At 31.4% G+C, this 13483-nt stretch overlaps 1 protein-coding gene across 4 annotated transcripts in view; it reads right to left on the bottom strand.

Moving 5' to 3' along the window:
* Positions 1 to 13483, bottom strand: part of LOC148599676 (uncharacterized) — an 89917-nt gene that overhangs the window by 38746 nt on the left and 37688 nt on the right. For 3 of the 4 annotated variants that reach the window (XM_088557989.1, XM_088557992.1, XM_088557990.1), the window contains 4 exons: positions 12829 to 13084; positions 11151 to 11209; positions 10674 to 10706; positions 9167 to 9191 (listed from right to left, as the gene is read on the bottom strand). In XM_088557989.1, the coding sequence (XP_088414115.1) occupies positions 9167 to 9191; positions 10674 to 10706; positions 11151 to 11209; positions 12829 to 13084 (373 nt within the window). The remainder of the gene's footprint in view (positions 1 to 9166; positions 9192 to 10673; positions 10707 to 11150; positions 11210 to 12828; positions 13085 to 13483) is intronic. The other variant, XM_088557991.1, reaches the window with a different exon arrangement.

The following is a 13483-nucleotide window of genomic DNA, read 5'->3' as shown; positions in this document are numbered from 1 at the left end:
AAAAAAAAAAGAAAAAAAAAAAAAAAAACTTCAAAGAGAAATCCCTTTTAATAAATCACTCAGATCAATATAAATATCAAGTTTTTATATCGTGAAGGTTTAAAAGTAATCTAATCAATTTAGTATAGGCAGTTTATGATAGATTTTAGTCAAATACAAGAGGTTTTAACCAGGAAGAAAATTAGTGTTTGACAATTCATTTTAAGCCAAAGGCATAGAATTCCAAATGACAGTTTCTGATAGGTCCTTTTCGTCTGGCCATTCTCCACCAGGAAGAGAATTTTATACCAGTGATTTTAGAAAGGGCTATTGGTTGGGAATACATTAAATAATTTAACCCAGGCCGGAAGTCCTAGAATAGAATTAATTAATTGATTGATTGGGATGTAACATTCTATGGCATTTCAGAATGATAGACCAATCAAACAGACCCTGCTTTGTACCTATGTTAGAAACTTAATTTTTGGTCAACATAGACTCACCATAATTTTACATAGACAGCACTGTAGATTTCAAAGAAAATTTAGTTAATTTCATCATAGACCTGCTTTATTTTACATAGACTCGATTCGTAGGTCTACTGCTAATTTCTTTCACTGTTGTACTAGTGCAACATGCTGAGCTGGAACTTTATTGTACTGAAGTAAAAGTCAACAGTTAGAATTGTTCCTATTCCCAGTCACATTACTCTGACAGCTAACAAATCATCACTCTATTCAGCAGTGAATCAAACCCCACAACCTTCCACATTTGAAGCAAGCTGTAATGCTACTCTGAGACCGCAAAAAATTCTAGTAAAGGATTAAAAATTTCAAAATGCGAGTTCTTATAGGTCCTTAGGTTTCATGAATTTGTTTCAAGTAAGATTTATTTAACAGTAGTTAACAAGACAGACCAAAGTCCTATCAGACATGATCAACTACCACGAGCAGAGCCATTTAATCATAAAATTGTATTAGTTTAGAATCTCATGTTCACATAAGTATGGACCTTTTTGAAGTCTAGCATAATCTTTACTCCCAACTTTGGCTTACAACATAATTCAGGTACAGTCCTGCCCAGTGCTTTAGAATTTTCTTCAGCTGAAAGCTATCTGTATGTAGGTATGTCATGTAAATTAAATTCCCACTACAGAATGAACTTGTAAAGCTCACTTGATGATATCCATGGTTTCTCTCACTAAAAACCATGTAGAAAAGCCCTAGAGTCATTCAGACAGTAGAAAAGAAAAAGAAAAAAGAAAACAAAAACAATAAAGGAAATGCACAATGGCATTGTGTAATAAACATTGAGTGAAAGTTTCATCTAATTCCATTCAGTGGTTTTAGAGGATTTATAAGGATCAGAACTGGGGAAGTACAATTGGGTGAACAAGCAGACGACATGATCACTTCATACCTCCAACTTTTCAAACAGGAGATAAAATCAACATTCAAAACTTACAACTGAAACTTTCCCTAAGCCTAATTTAATTTCCACACGAATACTATAAATGTACTAATTTTGGCACCTACAAAAAAAAATAGTACTCTATATTGCCAAAATTTCTTTATGAAACAGCATGAATTGATACCAGTGAATATGTTCATTTGAAAGATTAGGCTAAATTTTAGCAACCATGGAAGTTTTAATTTTAAAACAGGTGTACAGAATTGGATGGTGAAACTTCTAGAGGCTTAAGTACATGTAATAAACATTCAGCTTTTTCACCTTGTCAATGAAACAATAAACTTTAATTTTCTAGAAGGTATTTATATTGGCAAATTAAGTAACAGTCTTGTAAGAATCATGCAAAATCTGAAAAATGTGATACATCCCAAAAAAGGCTACATATTTTTTTTTATATAGTTGTTTATAGGTCTATTCTAAGAAATGTGTAATTATTCATTCAAATCTGCCTGCCTTAGGAGATAATCAACATTGAAAATTCAATACATTCTATTGTATTTGAGTGTCATTTACAGACTTATTTCCCTTAATTTTGAAATCTACAGTGCATTCTATATAATTTTTATCTCCTAAGAACACGGGTTACATGAAGAACTGAATGTAAATTTCTGTTTACTATGGCTATTCAAACGAAATATCAAAAATAAAAATATGTAGGCTTTTTACCAATGAATCACATTTTGCATGATTCTTAGCTGGAGTACTACTAAACAACAAAAGGTCAAAATATGGTACTGAAAAAATAAAGATATTGTACAGTAATAGAGGATCCTCATAACAGTGACTTAATATGAATGTAAGAAAAAAATCTTAAAAGCCCCAAGAGCTTGATTTCAGACTGACATGAAATTATATCTTGTAAAACTCTTTCAGATTTCTGGATTAAGTGTAGTGGAAATGATGGATTAGTTTCAAATTAGAAAACAAACTGTAACAGATGAAAGCTACTTTCGTATGATGGAAGAATTCAGCCCATAAATAAGTTGTTCCATATCTAATAGGACCCAGGACTTCATCAAACTTATAATGGACTTCATCAAACTCATATTAAGTGACACATCTATAAAGGACTCTAGCTTATAACCATCCTCTAACAAGTTAAACCTACCTCATATTAAAATTGGTTAAAGTGTCAAATATAAATTTACCTTACTTTAGAAATGCTTCATACATTCCTGTACATGTACACATAGCCTTACCATGCTTTATTCCTCAAAACACTTCATGTCATGTAGTTTCCAACTTCCTTTTGATTTTAACAACATAACGAACAAGTAAGCTCTGAACTATGTGTGTGCTCATCCCTTATTTACCAAAATATATATCTACAAGCTGTAGGACAATAGTATTTTTTTTTACCCAATTACGCAAGTTGGGACAATATTTCAGCTACTACAACATTTTTAGGAAAATGTCAACATTACATTCATTACGTAGATGTGAAAAAAATAAGCATAAAATTCTCTTTGACATTGTACAATTACATGACCTTTGTATTTTGATATCTCATATGCTCTAAGAAGGTTATTATTGTCTAATTAATTTTTGTGAATAAGTAAATAGAGGATTAAGACGAAATAATCAAGTACATTTTTAAGTGGGGAATCAGGAAATGAAGGACCATAGATTGAACCCCCCTCCAGAATAGTGGTAAAGTAATTTTTTAACTTTTGAAAATAAACCCCCTTTTCTGGATTCAACATGTTTTTGAATATAAGCAAAAAAAAATTAAGTGTCGATATTAGGAAAATTTAGATACTTCAAAATCCAAATAATATTCTGATTTTTTTTCTTTGATTAACAAGGAAGCTTAATTTATGTGTATAAATTTTTGTGGTGTGTCACAGTTTTATATTTTGTGGAGTCATGAATTTATTGAGTTTATTAGACCATCAGGGTTATCAAATGAATTTTCAAAAGTAATAGACCTTATTGTGCTTACTGTGAGATAGTCAATAAATCTGCGTAGAGCATGCTCAATATACACTTCTGCGAGGAAAATACTTTTGTTCTACCCAAGCCCTACATTTTGTACCCCCTGAAAGAGTAAAAAGAACATGTTCATTAACTTACCACGTAAGGGTTCATTGGTGATCTGAATTTGTGGTTTGACTAAACCACAAAAAACACAAACATCTTTACACCACGAAAAAAAAATTTTCCTTAGTATATTACTAAAAGCAGTTTGTTTTGTACAAGGTAATCTTATTCAGTTTTCATGGTTTATGTGTTGAAATCCTATCAATATAACCACTTGCTACATCGATACTAAGGTGTTATACTAACCAACAATTACCAGTTGGCTTACCATACATTGTTAATAATTATAGGGTAAGAAAGGACAAAATAATTCTGTGATTACTAGACATTCAAACAGTGGGGATATGGGCTTATAAATAGTTCCCTAAAAAATTATCAAATCTCTGAGCTTTTTCTCAAATTTCAAGCTAGCTGACAGGTTGAAATTTGAGTTGAGGAGGGATCTGAAGAAATCCTCAGTCAAACTTTGAAACATGATGCTATGGACACATAACAAACTTATGAGGGTAAACAAGATACCAAATGGATGATTTCTATTTGAAATAACCTCATGCTTGAAAGCAACCTGCCATGCAGGTTATATAGTGTGCACAATGTGATAAAGATTATTTCTTCTTAGACCAAAAAATTATAACAGTAATTTCTTAACTTACATCATTTTAGAGCATTTAATATATGTTCATCATGACACAAGATACATCTTATAACCAAAGATGTATCTTTATGCTATTGACCCATACAAAAGGTCATCCAAATTCATGTCATTAATACCTAGAGTCACTGTCCTAAACAACTTCTTCCATTTTTGGCCAATTCTAAAAAATTATAAGGGCAATCACAATAAAATCAAAACCAGACAGAAACTTTGTTGTTAAATTTAATTAACTATTATTCACTAACTGTATTCAAGTAATTATATGATGATTGTGTGACAATGGTGAAACAGATGACTATACAAATGTACTTTTCATCAGCAGATGAGCACCATACCAATATTTTAACACATTTTTTAGGGATCATATTCAAATGAAAAGAAATGTGATTGAAAAACTTTCTAAAAAATCTTGATGTACAAAAAACACAGAAAAGATAAAGGAAACCTTGTATCCTTGACATGTTGAGGTCAGGGGTTATCCATATGTACCTTTAATATCAGTATTAAGACTATAAGCATATTTTTTTTGACAAAATCAAACATTTGTCTAATTGGAACGGTTCTACAGTCCATCGGTCATTTTCACAAAAAATCTTGAGTGTAAAATTAGTCGTAAGTTGTGACCTCACAATACTTTGATTTACTATGACGTCATAACTTACGACTAATATTACCCTTACTATTTTTTGTAAAAATGACCACAGAAGGGTTTTTATTTTGACATGTTTCACTATTAAAAAAAAATGTAGTGTAGAGTCAACATATCTGTGCCTGGTCTAAAAAAATACACCTATGCTCCAAGTGTAGAGTCAACATATCTGCGCCTGGTCTAAAAAAATCTATTATTGTTGGTAAAAAGGAAGACTGCACAATAAATAAATGAATAACAAAGATCAAAATCGTCCTTACCTGCAAATTTTAGTAGGGGTAAAATTAAACCAAAAGTAAAATTATCTGAGAGTGTAGTCCACAATGGAAGTTCACAGATTAAACATGAGGTCACTTTTAAATCATTGTTTACAATAGAGTATCAAATTAAATCCAGTTATCAATTAAAAAAATCAGATGTAGATGCATAAAATCATTATATAAAAAAATGTCCCTCATTATAAAATCAGATGTAAATGCATAAAATCATCATATAAAAAAATGACCCTCATCATAAATCAGATGCATAATATACAATTTTAACACGAAAATATGTTTCTATTAAAATCAGGGGAGGAAACTTACTCAAATTCTAGCCAGTCCTGAATACAATTTTTCAATATATTTACTACATGGCTGTATAATTTTTTACTAATCTTAGCCAGTCCTGCCAAAAAAATAGCCACAGGCTGACGGGCAGGCTACTATTTCTTACTCTGTTAAAATATGTGTTTTTCTCCCTATAAACACATTTACAGTGTTAAGAATAATATGTTAACAATAAAAAGCATACATGTACAACTCATATGTATAAATGTGTCAGTTTTATTACTGATGTATATATGTTTGTCTATATCATATTTAATGTTAATAAATCATACTGTATTTAGTATATCAACATGTTTTTATGTATACATTTGTAGCCAGTCCAGATACTAAATTCCTGTTAAATGGTAGACCTATCTTTTGAGGAATTAACTAAGAAAACACTGAAATTTCCAAATTTACTGTAAAAAAACAGTGGTTACTAGTATTACTTCTAGTCAACCAGCTTCAAGAGACAATCCAATTAGACACACTCAGTCAATGTATGCAGAAGCTAACAATGCTTCACTCTACTTTCTGTTCTAATGACCTTTCTGATCAGCTAATCAGATTTCAAGTTACACATAAAGGTCATCTGAACAGAAAGTAGAATAGAGTGCTACTGGATCATACATGCTGTGACTGAATGTCTACTTTAAATTGCTAATAGACTGTAGAAACACATTACCCTGTCCAATAAGCCACAACCTAAAGATTTTTACTTTCGAGAGAATAAACAAATGACTACTAAGCAGTGGGTAGCTTTAAAAAGAGAGATTTGTGAGGTTTCTGATATAATAAGACCATAGTTCTGTAATAATATGGTAAATACCACTAAAACTAAGACGAGATTGCTTCAAGAAACATGCAATAAGTGAAATGTAGTACAGAGAACGAGACATTGTGAGAAATTCCCCATCTTCAAACATTAACAGGCAACAGGATAGCATCCAACTTAGCAAAGGATCACTTGTGAGTTTTTAAATACTCATCAAAACTGGACTAAGGTGGAGGTTAAATTTCCATGGTTTTGAAATAAACAGAGGCTGATGGTTCAGAAATAAACTGATTATATAAATAAAATACAAATGTACTATAAAACCACGACTGGCCCAGCTTTAAGAGACATAAATTAAGCAGTGAAATGTAGTACACAAGCTAAGCCCTGAAGGGTAACTCCTCACCAGGTGTAAACAACTGACCACAACGTAGTACATGTCTATAAACCACGCCATATATCACATTCATGGCTCCTGATTAGAACAGGTTGCTTCATTATAAAATTGTGGAAGCACTTGAAATGATTGTCAAAGCCACATCACTTTTAAGGACATAGTAACAGTGATATCCTATATTTGCAAGGGGTATGAAGCATGTATGCCATCCCAATAATTTTCACACATTTTTTTTTGGACAAATTTCACCTGTTTTATTTTCTATCTTGTTCAGCTGTGCTAGATGGAAGGAACATTTTGTGTCCCTATGTCAGAAACAGTACAAATAAGTTTTTGCTTTCTACGCCTATGATATGTAGGGTATGAAGAATTAATGACTCAAAATCATTATATTACAAATAACGTTATGTAATTATGAAGTGATTTCTTTAACTTTGAACTCAGTTGTGGGGCAGATGCTCTAGGACTTATTTTTTCTCGCTAGCCAAGTCATCACCCATATGAAATCATGGCAGTGTATTGGTCATCAATAAGTCATTGTTTGAGTAACAATACCCCAGTAGCTTAATGTCCCCCATAGATTATGCCTAAATTCATATTACTTCATAGTCATAATGAAAAGGCTTCTGACAGCTGTACAAAAATGAGTGGGGATGCCCATTTAGTGTAAAATATGTAACACAATTAAAACTCAACTGAGGAAGCCAAGAGAAACTTCTACAGCCAAAGCTCTATCGACCTCCCCCCTCTCTTCCCTGTAGCTCCCCATCTATGGTAAACAACTGACCACAAAATATCACATATCACATTAAAACATTAAACCACATCATATTTCATAAGCCTAACAGGCAGATGACACAGTACGTCCAGAGAAATTCTTCATCATGAATAAATAATAAAGTACATTACAGGGTGAATCTTGATACAACTGCAGAGGTGGAGTCCTGAACAGCTGGGCAAAGTATGGACACATCATTTAAGCATGATATGGCCTTGAACTTTGACTTTGATTATACATTTGACACTGGATAAGAACTTGGCCAGAATTGATATGACCTCTTCTTTGGCCTTTGTTTTATAAACGGTGCCAAACTATTATACTAACACATATATTTTGCTGTCCTAGAAAAAAAAAGCTGTGGAAATTTTTTTACAAAAAATTAAAATCAGAAAGGAACCAACTGAGATTTTTAGCCATCTGTGACCCAACAGAGAAAATAAGTAATTTCTTTTATAAAACAATTTAGATGCCAATAAGATTGATAGGTTGTTAATATCACAACTGTAAAAACATCAGTCTGTGGCAGATCTGAGGGAGGGAAGCAGGGATTTTATTAATTTTGTACAAAATATTGCCATCCTTTTCAAAATCTCTGGATCTACCCCTTTAATAGAATGGTAGAACTTTAACAATGCAATACAAAGCTGAAAATACAGCTAATAACTGCCACATCCCTTACTGAGTTCAAGAAATTACAAGCACCGATAAATCATCTGATTATGAAAGGCTACAGACTATGACAAGAAAAGTTTCTACAAAATTAATTTACTAACTGTTGAAAAACTACCATAATTTTTTTAACAAGTAGAGAAAATTTTAACTTGAAGACAAAAATATTCATAATGAGTAATGACTCACCCTATTTCCTGTTTTTAGGAAAAATAAATGTCCAAAAAAGAAAATAATAAAATTAGCACCATTTAATTCATTTGAATTTTTCCGTCTACTACAATCACCTTGAATAATGATTTTAAACTTTTGTACTGTGTTCACCTGCATCCGAACCTGACATACATATTTTAGCATGCCCTGCAGCTATGACATACACAAATTAGCATGTTCCACGGGAAGCTTAACCTTTTGTTTTGATATAAATCATTAATAACATATTTCATAAAGAAAGGACCAGGTGTGATTATGCTCATTTATGGCCCTATTTTTAGATACATGTCAACATAAAGTATTCTACTTAAGTAGGCCTCTAAAATCAAGATGACCATTAGGACTTGGAAATCTCTATAAACCCATAGGCTTCAATTCATTTGCAATATAACAGACAGTGTTTTATTAAGGATCTGAAATCAGAGAGGCACAGGAGGAAGGCACTTTAGCATGTCATGCACTAGATGTACTGTAGCCTAGCAGATTGATATAAATTGATTTAAAATGCTTATCATATATAGGTATTGATAGAAAAAGGAATTTTTTTGCTTCCATACCAGTTAACCTTTGGAACAGCTCCTGTGGGAGATTCTCTCCCATTGTCACTGTCTCTTGTGAGAGAGGAAATGTTTGGTGTAACGATTCAGTTATTTAGTATTTTTCAGATAAAATATAGTAATTTTAACTAAAAACCTTCCACAAACCAAAATTCCAAAATTTTCAATGATTTTGTGGGAGTCTCCCCTAGTATTAAAGGGTTAATTGATATGTTTCATGGTGTCTTTAGTGGCACTGTTTTCAATATTTCCTCAGGGTACCTTAGACAATATGAAGAGGCCACAAAGGTATTCATGTTTAGGGTAGATGGGTGCAGGTCTTTGATGATAGTAAGCAGTGCCCCTCCATTTCTTGATAGCAAGGACATTAATCAAAACAAATATTTCAACTTACCCATTGGTCTTCTCAAATGATTGTGCTGAAAGTAGAACAATAAAAAAATATAATACAACAGTATACATGATACAATATTCCCTGAAGGAGGTAGACTTAAGGTAAGGGACACAACTCTTACAAATCACTGGAACATTTGTATTCAGACTGTTTATATCATTCTCATGTAAGCATCAAAATTACTTGGATTAATTTCATTCTGTTTCAAATGAAAGCTTGATAGGCTTTGTTGAAATTGAATATGATACAAACATACCATTGATTTCAAGAGTTATTTCCCTTACCCTAAGTCTACCTCCTTAAGCCTCAAAAAAACATTCAATTGTTTATGATACAATAAAAATGAAATATAAACTTAATCCTCTAAAAGACTTTCATTTAATACGCAGGCATGAATTTACTGTAATTTTTTTTTGTAATATTGATAAAACCAAATTGTTGCTGCATATTCATATTTGATTCCATCATCTCAATTCTGACTCACCAGAAAAAGTTCAAAATACTCAATAAATCAACAAACACATGGAATTTATCTGGTAACAAACCAACTAGGTTGAAAAAAAAAAAAAATAAGTGAAAAAATATAAGCAGTATAAACTATATCACTTAAATTTAATCTTTTGTTGAATGAAATTGTATACAGGTATGTTTACAGACGAGAGATGACAGACATAAACTGATCCAATAAGGCCATAATCTTAAGTAACATAAACTAAAAGCAACAAAACCCCTTAAACAGCTTTACATGAAATACTATCACAAAAAATAAATAAAATCAAGTTTAATCACTCAATTTTGTCAATATATACATGACTTTGAATATAACTTTTAATTATTGCTGCAAAACATTCAATATCGCTGATCAAAAAAACATATTAAATTGAGGAATTATCATGACAACCTAATGTCTTGGAGACTTAGGCCAACTAAGGGTAATTTTTGGTTCTCATGCTTTTTTATACTATTAAAAAATTAACACAACAAAAACAAATTATCTTCTTCTGTCAGTGAATATTGTTAAATTTATATATAAAAAAAAAAAACTTCATCTCTTTTTGGGCAGTACAAAATTTTAAACATATCTTCCTGACATTTGTTTTCATGACCTCAAGCATGTTAACCAAGAATTCAACTTGAAATGGCCTTGTTTTCAGAATTTTTCCCTCTGATTTACAATATATAAAGTCTATTCACACTATTTTGGCTATTTAAGATTTAAAGTGATATATATATATAAAGTATACGTGAACAGCTACACAACTGGTATATTGACTGAAAGTGACTGAAAGTGATTGAATAAGATTCTAAACTATACTACCATAGAGTCAGTCTGTGTCTTTAGCCACTAGCCCATTGTACATGTAACATCAAAAACTTTAAAATAATTTTCTAAAATGGATACAAATATTTTACTGATCTCAGCCATTGCTGAAGTTCAAGCTAGTAGCTAAAAAATGTTGGCACACAGACTGACAGACTGAAAGTGGATATATTCCATAGTTCTTACATGTACTTTTTTCATTGTCATGCATAAATACATCTGAAATACATGTGAAAATGAACAAAAAATACAATGCATTAAATGTCCGCTACTTAATTACCAAGTTTTCTTCTGCTTTGGATAAAATGGAAAATATATTTACAAGTAGATTGTGAAAACAATTTTTGGAGCAATGTAAAAAAGAGATTGTTAAGCTTTTTTTGACTCTAGTCAAAGAAATGGAAATACACCTTTTCACCTAGCAAAATGTCTTTCTAACTTGTTTAATTCACTTGCATAAAAATTACATTTTAATAAGAAAAACAGTTTCTATATCCTGAAAGTCTGTATCCATGATTTCAACATTTTAACTTCTATACAAAATTTAAAAATGCTGTGTTGATTAAAAAATCAATAACTAAAACTGTGAATTGTAACTTAACTCAAAATTTTCCACCACCTGAGAAAGTCAGATAACAAGAGAATAAAACACTTTCTACATACCTTCTGATCCAAGAGGAATTGCTTCCTCTAATACTCTTTGGTCATCATCTGTACCATTTCTGTTAATACAACCAAAAACCAAAAATCAACTTACAAACTTACTATACCTAATTTTTTATACCTAAATTTCCATTATCTCATGATTATATCTAATATTAAAAATTATGGTGGTGCACATAATAATGATTAATCATTTAGTTTACACATGTTACTTATTTCAACTATAAATGACATGAGATTTGACCTTAAAAAAAACCCACAAAAAAAGTGGGTTAAATGTTAATCCTCTAATTGGTTGTTTTGAACCTAACAAGACTTTAATTGGGTTATCTTGTCCCGCAAAAGGTAAATACCACTAAAAACACCTTGTGACCAACCTACAGAAATGCAGAACATCTAACCACAATAATTTAAAACAAGATATGAATAATACTGTGTAGGAATCTATTGTCAGATCTTCAGAAGCCTACTAGAGAGGTATAAATGAGTAATCAAGGGAATAAATATTCTAACGGATATCAAAAGAATGTAATCCAAGGACCAAGACAAGATATGGAATAAGGGCAACAACAAATTTACTGAACACTGATTTACCAATTATGACGCAGTAGCGTGCAAATGCTATTTAATCACCACTGGTATATTCACGCAGCAATGGAAAAGGGAGGTTTAGTGTGCTACAAAACCTATATTTAACCCACTATTGCATTTGAAATGTCTGTACCTAGTCAGGACCATTACGGTACCAGCTGCTATGGTGGTGTAATATTTAGTTCGCCAGATTTATTTTGAACATGACTAGATAATGGATCAGATAAGTGTACAGTTAGTTTGTTGTTACCCTTATTTAATGCCCTCAGAACCTGTAAAAACTGGCCATCTGCATTAAGTGAACAAATTATTTTAACTCCACAGATGTTTAGTACAGATATGTATGACTATACAACCATGTCATAAAGTAAGGTGTGATTGACAGAAAGTATCTCAATTGGCTGGTTAACCACCGTAAAATGAGAAATTTTAAAGCAGTCTTTCATTTTGTGATTTCTGAGAATGACGCAGTTTGGCACAATTTTCTTAATTGCAATCGTAACAAAAATTGTATCATAGCACTCTTCACAGAAAATATTCACAACTTAGCTTCCTAGTTTTAAGGTTTCAGGTCTCACTGTTAAAAATTGCAAAATTAAAAGGCTGTGAAAATTTTACTGTTTAGAGTAGAATGTATATTTTACCATAGGTTTTTACTATTTAAAAAATTACAATTTAATTTTTTTTTATAATCAATTCTCTATAAAAACATAAATTAGACAGCAAAAAATGAAAAATTTTGCTTTACAATGAACAGAGACACAAATAATCCAAATAAGTTTTAACAGTCTACAAAACATTAAAAACTGAAGTAAGAAAGATAACTCCAAATGCATTGCTTCAATTTTATTTTTCATCCAGAGTATATTTATCTTGAGGTATTCCAGTGCATATCTTTTTCTGCTAATTTTCAATGAATATTTTAGTTACATAGCCAAGAGCCAGTATCACTCTTTACTTAAATAAGGAAGTTGAATGAACAGCGTCAAAATCTGAGAAATCTTTAATGGAAATTTCTCATTTTTTTTTACTGTGTTTCAATATACTTTATATTATATCAAATTTTAAGCATAATAATAAAACATACAAAGCTTTGTTTTCTGCCTCCTCAAGTACAACCTTCACTTGACCTTGATCTTGTGGTACAGGTTGATCTTTGAACCCTAAAATGTCTTCCTCTTCAACAAACATAAATGGAACTTTTTGTTTGTTTTCTGGGTCATCCATGGACTTGTTTGTCTCTTCTTCTGATTGTTTACCATTGCCATTATGTAATGTTTCTCTCTGTTTAACTGATGGATTGCCATTAGCATCTTCTGACTCCCTATTCTGTGCTTTAACACCTTAAAACATACATACATGTGTACAATGGTTTAATCTAAGTAATTTAAGCCTAGAAATTTTAGCAGCAGTTTCATTTTTGCAATTTTAGCAGCAAAAGCTGTATTTCAAAAATAAAATTGACATGAATTTTTTTTCCAGGACCTATTATTTATTTTACTATAATTCTAGGAAAAATCACTAATTGAAAACTGTGGAAAAGCAGATTTATCACAGAAGTCACAAGAAAAAGACGACTTCAAAATTTCCCGTTTTACAGTATTCATGTACAGTGGTATTTAATACTGAATGAGGAACTTAGAACTATTCTAATGATGTCACTATCACCATGATGATTCTTTACAACATGGGTAATGATGTCACTGTTACAATGGTGATTCTTTACAACGTGCGTAATGATG

Source organism: Perna viridis, chromosome 13 (genome assembly GCF_037379345.1).
Source record: "Perna viridis isolate PV_CMFRI_1.1 ecotype Kerala chromosome 13, ASM3737934v1, whole genome shotgun sequence".
Taxonomy (NCBI): Eukaryota; Metazoa; Mollusca; class Bivalvia; order Mytilida; family Mytilidae; genus Perna; species Perna viridis.
The sequence above is the reverse complement of the archived record's forward strand: the minus strand, read 5'-3'. Positions and strand labels throughout refer to the sequence as shown.